At 43.2% G+C, this 12,480-nt stretch overlaps 1 protein-coding gene across 1 annotated transcript in view; it reads left to right on the top strand.

The window, feature by feature from the left end:
- Nucleotides 1–10,704, top strand: part of ACSF3 (acyl-CoA synthetase family member 3) — a 234,265-nt gene extending 223,561 nt beyond the window's left edge. The window contains exon 10 of the mRNA XM_020989140.2: nt 9,390–10,704. Within this exon, the coding sequence (XP_020844799.1) occupies nt 9,390–9,507 (118 nt within the window). The 3' untranslated portion in view covers nt 9,508–10,704. The remainder of the gene's footprint in view (nt 1–9,389) is intronic.
- The last annotated feature ends 1,776 nt before the right edge of the window (nt 10,705–12,480 follow it).

The raw sequence follows: 12,480 nt of genomic DNA, 5'->3' as shown, positions 1-12,480 counted from the left end.
GATCCAAGAGACATAAGGTGATAGTAACAGATCGCCTAGTCAGCCTTGATGAGTTCCAGTCATCTGGTTCAAACAACATCCTTGGGTACTGAAGGATGATAAAAAGGTCTGAGGTCCCATGCGATTTGAGGCTCCATGGTTATCTCCTGGTATCTTCAGACTGCTTGTACGATTGACCGGACACAGAAGTAGTCATGCATGGTTTGTTGGTAGCTTGGAAGGAGGGCTCTATTAGAGTGCTCTATAGATCGGTGCAGTTCAACTTTGTCATCAGCGACGTGAATAACTGGACAACAAAATAGCAGGTGACAGAAAGCTGGGAGGGATAACTAACATGAGCTGATTTTGCTCAAGCCTGTCCCCCCACCCCAGTCCCCCAGGCCTGGAATGCTCTCTCTCCTCACTTCCACCTCTTCGTTTTCTTCAAGAGTCAGCTAAAGTTCCACCTTCTATGGGAAGGTCCCACCAATATTTCTGGTCCCCCCCCCACCAATCCCTTCTGAGATTACTTCCCATTTACTGTGTATGTATCTTATGTTTACCTCGATATTTGCATGTGGTCTCCCCGATTAGAATGGGAGCTCCTTGGGAGCAGAGATTCTATTTTGGGTTTTTGTTGTTGGGTTTGTTGTTTGCCTTTCTTTGGCTCCCCGGTGCCTAGCATAGTGCTTGCTGACTGATTGATTAATGTTGTAAAGAAGAGCGTTTTTCAGATACCTATTGGCGCACATGGCCTCTGAGCTCCCTTCTAATTCTGCACTCCTGTAACTCTGAGACTCTGCCTTGTTCAGTCATACCCAACTCTTCGTGACCCCATTGACCATACCATCCAGGGGAGTTTCTTGGCAAAGATGCCAGAGTGGTTTGCCATTTCTTTCTCCAATGGATTAAGACAAACATTAAGTGATTTGTGTAGAGTCACACAGCTAATAAGTGTCTGAGGCCAGATTTTAACTCATGTCTTTCTGACTCCAGGCCCAGCACTCTATCTCCCTGTCTCAAAGTTTTCATTATTGTTGTTCAGTCATGTCCAATTCTTTGTGACCCCATTTGGGGTTTTCTTGTCAAAGATACTAGAGTGGTTTGCCATTTCCTTCTCCAGATCATTTGACAGATGAGGAAACTGAGGCAAACAGGGTTAAATGACTTGCCCAGGGTCACACAGCTAGTAAATGTCTGAGTCCACATTTGAACACAGGTCTCCCTGATTCCAGCCCTGGTGCTCTATCCACTGTGCCACCTGGCTACCCAGTACAGAGGTTACTACGTCCTTTTTTTGTTGTTGCGTCATTTTTCAGTCATGTCACTCTTCTCATGACCTGGTTTGGGGTTTTCTTGGCAAAGATACTGGAGTGGTTTGCCATTTCCTTCTCTAGCCCACTTTACAGATGCAGAAATTGAGACTGAGAGAGGCCAGATAACTTACCCAATATAACATAACTAGTAAGTGGTTGCAGGAATACCCTCCTAGGGGGTCTTCTCCTTCTTATTCCAGCATTCCTTCCACTGTTTCAGAGCTTAGCCATGAGAACAACTCCTTCGGAAAAGGACTTGCTTTAAAAGAATCCAAAGAGATAGTCTATAATTTATCAGGAACCCATATTCGAAGGCCACCTATGTCTAAAAAAAGAAAGAAACTACCACTTTTCAATGAAGTGACTGGTCTGCTTCCTAAAGAATTTTTAAGCATTAGTAATATTTAATCCCACATCCTTAGTAACATGATGAGGTTCCTAATTCATTTTAATAGCTTCGCTAATAGCCTGATGAGTGATGTTTTTCTTTAAGAATGACACAAACATTAGGACACATATTGTGCTGTACTAGAATTACACTGAGTAGAACCCAGCCAAGGCTGCACTGAATAGATATTGGTTGTGAAGGCTTGCCAGAGGATTTTTCTCCTTGAATCTTCTTACAGATATTTCTCACTTTCCTTCTCACCCAGATTTCCTCTTCTGATGTCATTAAATCAAGACTTTTATTCTGGGACTCCCCTAATGCAGTTGTTCCTTCCCTACTAGCCAACTTCCAGGCCCCCCAACTTTACCTGCCCCCAATTGTGATCATCAGTATCCAGAGTTTCCCATAGACCTCTGCTCTCTGTTTCTCTCACTTTCCAGCATAGACACCCTGCTCTTCTGCCACCTCCCACCTCCATTAGCATGATTCCCTTTTTCCCACTGACTTTTGGCCAAGATAGAAAGTTTCTGCCCTGACTTGTCTAAGTATCTCTCTTTACACTTGCTCCCTCTGGGAGCTCATCTGCCTTCTTGGATCTAGCCTCTGTCTATAAGTTACTCTCAACCTCATCCTCTCCCATACTGACCAGTCCAGTTATGTTCCATAGCCAGTGAGACTGGGCTAGTCAGATGTGCAGATTCCATATCATGCTTAGCAAAGCAGATGTCAAATGGAGCCCTTATCAGAATCATAAGACCGTGGATTTCAAACTGGAAGAAACCTCAGTGGTCACTCAGTTGGAACCTAAACCAACAACCTCAGTTTTACAGATGAGGAAACTGAGGCCCAGAGTAGGTGAGTGACTCTAAATCCACTGCCTTTGCCTTTGTACCATATTGCCTCTCAAAAAGGGGAGTTATGGACCAAATGACCTGTAAAGATCCCTGCCAACTCTAAAGTGATAATTCCGTAGTCCTGTGTGTTGTTTCATTTCACCCTAGTTCCTCATCTTCCCTTCTAAATCACCTACCTAGGCAAGCTCCCTCATTACTCTGAATCACAACCACCCTGCTTGACCCAAAGCATACAACTCTAGAGTCCGATTCAATTTCTTATTTTTCTACCTAGTCAAATGCTGTATCATAGAAGCCTGTCACCAGCAGGGCCTATAGCTATCTGCTGTGAAATCCCATGGGGTCCTAGTCTACATCCACTGATAATGATGCTTTGATTTACTCAGGACCTGGGTTTGTAGACAGCTAAATACTGTTTCTGGAGAAGGAAATAGCACTCCAGTATCTTTGTCAAGAATACCCCAAATGGAGTCATGAAGAGTCAGACGTGACCGAAATGACCTGACAACAACAACGAGATATTGATTCATGTTATTGTGAGCGGTATTCTCAGAAATCCATCTAGTTAAGAAGTCTAGGAGATATCTAGAATAACTGTGTCATCTGCTGACTCAAGTCAGGTAATATCTGTTAAGCCCCTTTGATGTTCACAGCATTGTATTCGATACTAAAGGATAAAGGTACAGGGCAGTCATTAGACTGGGTAGCCCAACACATGAACATTGGGTGTTTGTTAAGTAGATACAAGACAGTAGATGAACCGTCAACACAATGCTGGAGAAGGGAGAATGTTGGTCCAGTTGGGTGTAAGAGCAAAACCTCAGCAGCTGGTAGAAGAGTGTTCGACTCATGAGACAATGGGAAAGACATACAGGAATCGTAATGATGTTTCAGTGAAATGTTCTATAATATTATGCTTGCTAGAATGTGGCACAGATATTTTCAGCCATTAATCAGAAAACAAAAGGAACTGAATGTGGCAAATTATTTATTTGCTAGTAATACATTTTTAATTGCCTGTTCATTCTAATGGGCTTTGTTGTAACTATGCCTGAGTGCCATGGCCTTGTGTTATCGATTCCTTTGAATTCCAGGGGGAATTGGAATAGGATTGTTGTGTAGGTGGGATGGAGAGGGACCACACTTAGTAAGTGTTAACTGTGCAGGGCAGGGGAGGTCATAGCTAAAAACACCTAGTGCTAGGATTTGTTTGAAGCGGGCAACCCTGGGAACCAGTAGAATTCTCTGGTGTACATATGCCTTTGTCCTCCACTGCAATCCAATATCAAAGCCTAAGAGAAGCATCTCTTGCAGAGATTGAGGTTGTTGGTCTGTGGTTGTTTTAGATCCCAAAAACAATCCAAAGGGAATAGTCCAAAAGACACTTTTAAAGGAGGGTAAATATTCTGTGGAGCAGCTTGAAATGAACCTTTATTCATCTGTTCATTCATAATAGGAAAACACCTTCCTTATTCCCCCTCTTCCATGCCCCCCCCAACTCCCAGTCTTGCTTTCCCAAACCATGGCTGTGTGAAAGCTCCCCAGAAGCAAGTTCAAGGCATGAATAGGTCGTGCCTTAGGTTTGTTTCAGCCCCAGGTTCCTCTCAACAAGATCCCACATTCAGACCAGACCAGCCAGTACTGAATGTCTTCTGTTTTTGTGCATTTGGGACCATGTTGGCAGTCCTGAATGCATTCAGTCAATCAGTGGGTACTTATTAAGCACCTGCTGTTTATCAGGTGCTGTCCTAGGTGCTGCTAATACAAATACTATGAATGAAATAAGCCCTTCTCACAAGGAGCTTGAGACAACAAGGACATATATTGGTATTTAATAAATATAAAGAAATACATACCAAAAAATTAAATACAAGGTAATTTGGGGGGAAGGGCACAAGTAGTTGGGAGGAATCAGAAAACACTTCCTGCAGAAGGTAGTGCTCAAGCTGCACCTCAAAGGAAGAAAGGGATTCTGTGAGGGAGGGGTGAGGAGGATTGTATTTCTGGCGCAGAGTGTGTTTACACAATCCATGTCAACTTTGTGAACACTCTTATTCAGAGGAAGGTGACCAGGATGGTGAGGAAACTAGAAAACTTACCTATCAAAGGTAGATTATTTGGGTTTTGTTTTGTTTTGTTTTGTTTTTTTGGCTAGGCAATGGGGTTAAGTGACTTGCCCAGGGTCACACAGCTAGTAAGTGGTATGTGTCTGAGGTCGGATTTAAACTCAGGTCCTCCTGAATCCAGGGCCGGTGCTGTATCCACTGCACCACCTAGCTGCCCCTATCAAAGGTAGATTGAAGGAGCTGAGGTATTTGTTCTGGTTCTTCAGAACTTGGGAGTAGAGAAAGGGGGGAGATGCAATCACTTCTTCAAATATGTGTAAAGAATATATATATATATATATATGTATATATATATATACACACATAGTATGTGTGTGTGTGTATATATATATATATATATATATATATATATATATATATGTATATTGTTCTTTTTGCTCCCAGAGAATAGCACTAGAACTAATGGGAAGAAGTTATAAAGCATCAGATTTTGGCTCCATGTGAGGAAAATATCGGGGCAATTACAGATGTCCTAAGATGGAATAGGCTTCCCTGGGGACTAGTGAATTTTCCCTGTCATTGGAGGTGTTCAGAGGCTGCACGACCATTTACTGTAAATCTTTTAGAAGGAAAGCTGGCATCAGGAAGAGCTGGACGCAATGGCCTCTAAAATTTGCCTTCCAACTCTATTTCTATGATGCTCCTTCCGTTCGTTAAAATTTTAAAGTAGGAATGGAGGGCAGACTACCAAAAATCCAACTGTGGGGATTATGTTTGAGAACTGCGTGGAACATAGAGACCCTGTCATCATGACATTCAGCTAGCCATGGTAATAAATGTCCACATGAGAAATTTTCTGGTCAAAGAGTGGGACTTTACAGGAAGAAAATCTCACCATAAATCCTTATGCCATTATTTAAACAAAAAATCCCAGACCTCCCCTTCTCCACTTTAAACCTTGGCTGTGGCTATATTGGCCAGCATTTCTACAATGACCAGGCATGTAAGTTTATGTTGCATACATGCATGCAAACACACACACACACACACACTGAATCACATCCCCATAGGTCCATTCCCGTGCCTGTGGAAGGATGTAAGTCCAGAAACATTCTTGATCCCCCCAACAGCTGCCGATGGCACACAGATGTTACCTACCCATGTAAGGTTGCCCACCCAAGGGGTTTCCAAGAACAATGTCACCCACAATTGGGGTTTCACAGCTGCATCCAATCACAAGTCAGCACATAGCAGAGGGGCCATAAATTGCAGCTTCCATCCCAAGATCCCCTGGTGTTGATGGGTAAGCCATTGTTGCTGTAGGAAGCCATAGCTATAACCCTGTCAGCTTGCAGCAGGATGCATTAACAGCACCATGTTATTGCGTGATAATGGCGCCATTAAGGCATATCACCAATGTACTTCGTCGTGTCCGCTGATGCTTGCTAGTTGTGGGCAGATGTACACAGACCTATAAGGCTATTAGGCTCATGTTTATTCATAAACAGCACCATCTGTTAAGGCCGCGATTTGGGATTTCTCAGCCACATCCAATTGCTGGCTATGCAACATGACACAACTGGAAATACCAAAGAGTTAAACCTCTACAGCTTCCAGAAACTTGTGCCAAGCCATGTTTATTTTAATATAGCCTTGCAAATAGCCACTTGCCCATAATGAGTAACGATTCATATTGGACAAATCATAAAGAATGATCATTTCATTTCTTTTACCTATCCCTGTGCCCCTTTGGGATGAGGCAACTATAATAAAATAAATCCAGGCTGGTAAATAATGAGTACTTGTTTACCAAGATGTATTAACACACTGTAGCCTTGTGGCTATTGAGCTTTTATGTGTAGAGCACAGTAGTCATGAAGCCAGGGTTCAATCCCCATGCAGCGCAGACAGTTTTGCTCTTTTTACATCTTTCCTATGATTCCCTAAGCCTCAACTAGTTCTCTTACAAAGGAAAATCATGATGACTGTCTTTAAACTTCTGAAGGATTGAAGCATGGATGAGAGTGGTCTTGTTCTCTGTGTCTCCAAAGGATAGAACTTAAAGCCAGTGGGTGGAAGTGAACAAGGAGACAGATAAGAAGAAACAAACTTTAAGGTGAAGGTGTTGTGCTAGGTGAGTTTTCAGGGTGCTTCCAGCTCCAAGACTCTCTTGAGTTCATCGGTGGAATGATGGACTGCCATTTGAGTTAATTAAATTCCTCCTTCCTAGAAATGTTCAAACTGAGGTCAGGTGACCATCTGTCAGACATGCTGTAGAACGGATGCCTGGATGGGAGATTGAATTAGATGACCTCTAAGTGCCCTTCCAGGGTTAAGAGTCTGATTCTGTGAAATGTGGGCTATTGTCCAGAAGTGAAGCAATCAAATCCATCACCATTACTGGAAAACCAACTCAAAATAGTATGTCATTGATTCATGGTAACTGAAGTATAATTATTAGGGGGGCAGGGAGGAGGCAGAGTCAAAGAGAGACAGAAACAGAGAGTGAAAAGAGAGGGAACCCATCCTTTGCTTGCCAGCATGTGTTTACAATGGAACAAATCTTCATAGAATATGGAATGGACAAGCTTTGGCACCAAAGAATTTGATATTCAACTGCTATTTTTATTAAAGGGACTTCTAACCAGATATTTGCACACACACACCCCCCAGGAGGACAGGCAATAATACTAGCCTTTAGCATTCTGCAAATTCAGATGTCCAGATCACTCAGTTTGATCCTGGGCAACCTTAGGAAAGTTATTGCCTAGTGACTTCAAAACCCTTCCAAAAATGGACATGCATATTTATCTGTGTCATTCATTGTCTTTGACTAATATTAAACTCCCAAGCCTCTTCATGCTTAGTACATAGTAGTTGTCCATTAAATATTTGTTGGTTAAATCTGGATTCATCACCCATTCCAAGACAACATGTTGAATGAGTGTGTTTTCATATTGGTGAAGATGGTTAAGTTCTGTCAAAGTACACATTGGCACAGCCAAGGTAGTGTGAAACTTGATTCTCTTTTGATGGAAAGAAAGACAAGATCATTATGGTAGAGCATGAGCACCAAAGCAAACACTCATTTCTGTTATGTGATATCACAACATCATTTGAGGGCTTTGTATTTCATATGCATAATGTCTGATTCTATGGTAGAGCATATGGAATGTGGACTATTGAGTCAGAGGACCTGGGTTTGACTCCTGCCCTGCTATCGCTGGCTTTGTGACTTTGGGCAAATCATTTGCCCTTTCTGGGCCTCAATATCTTTTTCTATAAAATAAAAGGGTAGTATGTGGTTATCATTCATTCATGTAATAAGCCTTTATTAATTGTCTGCTATGTCAGACCCTGTACTAGGCTCTGGGAATACACAGGCAAAAATAGTGCCTGCCCTCAAGGCGCTTACATTCTACTAAGGGTAATCAAAGTGTACACAGGTAAGAAGATGCAAAATAAATGTAAAAGAATTTGGGGATCTAGGGAAAGCACCAGCAACTAAGGGGATGAGGAGAGGCCTCATTTAAAATAGGAGGTAGCACTTTAGTTGAGCTCTAAGGGAAGCCAGGCATCCCAAGAGGCAAAGGTGAGGAAGAAGTGCCTTCCAGGTTTGCCAAGGTATGGGATGTTCTAGTAGGACAATTTGACTGAAACATGAAGTAATTTGTCCAGAAAAGCTGGCTGAATCCAGATTGGTTGAGGGCTTTGAGCACCAGGCAGAGGAGCAAGAGTTAGTACTTGCCCCTAGAGATAATAGGGAGCCATTAATGAATGGGAGAATGACATGGTCAGGCATGTGCTTTATGAGTATCAACTGGGCAGCTCCTCGAAAGCTAGAGTGGAGAGGTGAGAGACTCAAAACAGAGCTCAATTAGGAGGCTGTTGTAGTCTCCAGGTGAGAGTGGATGGTGGTTATGTGTAGGAGAGAAGGAGATGGATGCAAGAGGTGGTGTGGGAACAGAATCAGGAAGACTTTTGGAACTGATTGTTATGGGGATAATGAAGAGCAAAGAATCAGGAATGACTTTGGGGTTGCAAACCTAGGTGACTATAGATAGATGAAGGTGCCCTCAGTAGGAATAAGGAGTTCAAAAGAGGGATAAGTTTGAGAGGGAAGATTATGTTTGACTTTGTAGACAGTGAGCCTGAGATACCTGTGAGATATCCAGGCTGAATGGTTTAATAGACATTTGGTGATGTTGAGACTGGAGCTCAGGAGAGACCCCCAGACTGGATGTTTAGAGCTAGGGGTGGTCTGCATAGAGGTGCTAATCAAACCCAGAGGAATAAATGAGATCCCTGAAAGAGAGAGAAGAAGGCCCAGGACAGAGACTTGGGAGACCTCCATGGTTAGGGAGCAGCAGAATGTGAATGACAATCAAGAAGGAGACGGAGAAGGACCAGACAAAGATGTGGGAGGAGAACCACATGTCATTGTAGGTGGTGGTTGGCATGTTGTCTCTACCATTAGAATGGGAGCTCCTTGAAATCGGAGACTGGTTTATCCTTTCTTTATATCAGCAGAACTCAGCAAGTAACTGGCACATACTAGGTGCTTAATACATGCTTGTTGTTGGTGATCATGAGAAAACAGTCATAAAAACCCATCCTGTGTTGTCTGCACAAGGATGTCCACCCAGTCCAAGGATGGTCCTGAGGATGCCAATCCACATTCATCCCTAGCTCCTCCAGACCCATAACCAGAGAGTACTTACTTTCTAGATTCTTGGAAAGAGCTGGTCCCTCTAAACCTGTTACCAAATATTTTTGTCTTTTCCAGAGGACGCATGGCAGCCTACACCATCCCTTCTGAAATCTTGTTAGTTGAGGAAATCCCACGGAACCAGATGGGGAAAATCAACAAAAAAGATCTACTCAAGCAGTTTTATCCTGCTTAGCCAGACCCAAGTCCTGGCCTGCAACTCCGGTGACCTGGGCCCTCTTCATCAGGGTTTGAAGTTACCTGTTTGTTCTTTTGAGCACCTCCCCCCCCCAACCCTTCCCCACAATGTACCTCTAATAACAGAATACCCTTCTGTGACTGGGCCTTGGAAAGAGGCAAGAACAGAGACATCTCCTCTTTTAATCACCTATTTCAGAGCTGCTTAAACAGACTTAAGCAATAGATTGTCCTAGGTTTAATCTGGTTTTTTTCTACAGTCTGTAGTGTTTTTCTACAGTCTCAGATTGATTGCTAAATGCAGAGCAGTCAAAATGCCTTCCCCCTCCTTCTTTCTCAGAAAGGAGGGCTATTTTTCATGTTCTTCTTCCAATCAGTATCTGAGGACATTTTACCGGTCTTGCTCTTTTAATAAGCCTCTGGTGTGTCAATAGCAGAACTCCACCGAAAAGGTTCATCCATGGAGCTTGTGGGATGTTTTTCCCCCGCAGATGACTCTGCACCCCTAACCCCAGCTCTGGTCATCTTCTGACTCAGTCGTGATGGTGGTGGTGGTGGCCAGTTTCCAAATGAAGTTTGTGCTTTGGATTGGAGTAAACATATCGATGGGGGTCTCCCCAGCCCATCAAGCAATATCGATTCAAAGAATTGAATTAAAAAGAAACCATGAGGACCGACCTGCTGTGTGCTGTTTACCTCCATGTGCTTAGGAAAAATAGAGTAAGTCTATACCTGCCATGCTCTCCCTTTGAACTCTGAACTTTATTCTACCCTCACCACGGACCCACCCACCAAACCTACACCCAGGCACTTCATTGAGTCAGTCTGCCCAAACTCTTGGCAGTTTATGTTGGAATTGGCTATTACCTCAACACCCACCAGTGTAATTCTTGGGCTAAGCAGCCCACCCATAGTTCTGTGCTATCGTCCGATAGAAGCCAGAGTGCAGACAACATTAAACTACAGAGTAAAATGCTGCCTTGACACCTTCATCTCCTGGGGAGGTGACTTCCTCATTGCCTATGTAGGACCTGCAGGATGGGGAGAGAAGAGCTCTCATTCTCTTCCCTGCTACCAGCCTCCTCTCTTTGGGATGCTCATCCTCCATACTGTTTATATCTATCAGCCTCAGGCCATATGCAACTCATCCCCAGATGAAATTGCTGTTTAAATTAAACTTCTGTCCTTAGCCATCCTCGGTGATGTCTGCTAATTTCTTTCATTCCTTTCTACAGTTTTCCTCTGACTTTTTGCCACCTTTTGGGGGTGGGGTGTAGAGTTGCTGGGGGGGAAGTGGGCTTAGAGGTGAGGTTTTTAAATTTCTTTATGGAGCAGCCAAGCAGACCATCATTTTGAAGGGTTTAATCTCTTTGAGAGAATTTCTAATAACCCGCTGTAAATTGATATGTGTCTGTTTGCATGCCCCACCACACGCCTCCTTCTGTTTTCCTACAGATGTGAAGAAGCGGTAATTAGAGAAGCACAAATAAATACAAACTGCTCCTCATAACCCAGCCTCATCCCAGTGGCGGGAGTGGAGGAGATGGGGGGGGCATGGCTCTGCAGTTTTTTTCTCCCTCTTTCCCTCCCTTTATGGGGTTTCAGGTTACACTGGCAAAATACCCCCGGTTCCCTCGGTTTCATCAGCCTTTGACATCTGGTTTTTTACCCAAACCCACTGTCAGGAATGTCAACAGCAGAGTCAGGGAGAAGGCTGGGATGTGGCCCATTGAGAGTAGACACCTTGCCCTTTCCAGCTCATGTATCAATTACAGGATGCCTAGCAAAGATAGCCCCATGGGCGGTTTGAGCACAGAGAAGAAATGAAATCGCCCAAATAGGAATCACAAAATGTCAGAGCCTGACCACGAACTGAGGCCAAGAAGCAAGCACCCTCAAACACATAGTAGTAGTAGTAGTAGTAGTAGTAGTAGTAGTAGTAGTAGTGGTGGTGGTGGTGGCAGTGAGAGTGACCCTGGGCAAAAAGTCACTTAACCTCTGTCAGCCTCAGTTTTCTCATCTGTATGATGGAGATAATAACAGTGCCTACCTCACAGGGCTGTTGTGAGGATCAAGTAAAATAATGTTTAAAGCGCTACGGAAATGTCAACTATTACAATATCGTTACATCTTTTAGTTTGCAAAGCACTTTATGTATGTCATCTCATTTAATCCTCACAAGAGCTCTATAAGGTAGTTTCTGATTATCCCCATTTTACAGATGAGGAAACTGAGGCTTAAGGGACTTGTGTTATGCAACTAGTCAGTTCCTCAGGCAGAATGCAGGCTCAAGGTCTTCCTCTGAGCTTGAGTGCAACATTCTACCCACTGTGCCACCCAGTTGCCTTGCACTAAAAAGCTTGTGGGGTTTATGGCCAAAGAGGAATAAAGTCAGGGGTATCCCCAGCCAACTATGTGAAAATATGGCGCTCCCTTGAGATTCCTTCCACCAGCACCCTGTACTTCCAACTAACAGCCCTGAATTAACATACTCTTGCAGATGTTAGAGTTTGTCTTAACTCATATTGTTGACTCATATTGGTCGGTTAATTTCCGTCAAGTATTGGTGTGTTCCAGAAAGGGCGAGTGTTAAAGCCAGCTCCTTCTCTTGTTAGAATTTTGGTCCTTTCATGTCCCTGTCTAAGTATCTTAATGAAACCAAATTAAGATTCAGAGAAGGAAAATGATCTCCCTGATTTCACTTTCTTAGAGCTGATATTAGACTAGAGATAGCATTCCACGCTCTGAATCATTCATTCACATATTAAACACCTACTATGTGCTGGATGCTGGGGATAGAAATACAAATAAGGAAACAATGTCTGCCCTAAAGGAGCCTATGTTCATTGGGTACGAAATGAGAGAAGCAGACAGAAAGAGAGAGACAGAGAAAAGAAGAAAAGAGAAGAGAGAGAGAAAGATAGATAGGATAAATACATAGGTACCATAGATAGACAGACAGAAAATATAT

Source organism: Phascolarctos cinereus, unplaced genomic scaffold, assembly GCF_003287225.1.
Source record: "Phascolarctos cinereus isolate Bilbo 61053 unplaced genomic scaffold, phaCin_HiC Scaffold_2;HRSCAF=192, whole genome shotgun sequence".
In the NCBI taxonomy this organism is placed as follows: Eukaryota; Metazoa; Chordata; class Mammalia; order Diprotodontia; family Phascolarctidae; genus Phascolarctos; species Phascolarctos cinereus.
Note: the sequence above shows the minus strand (reverse complement) of the source record. Positions and strands in the feature narration are given on the sequence as shown.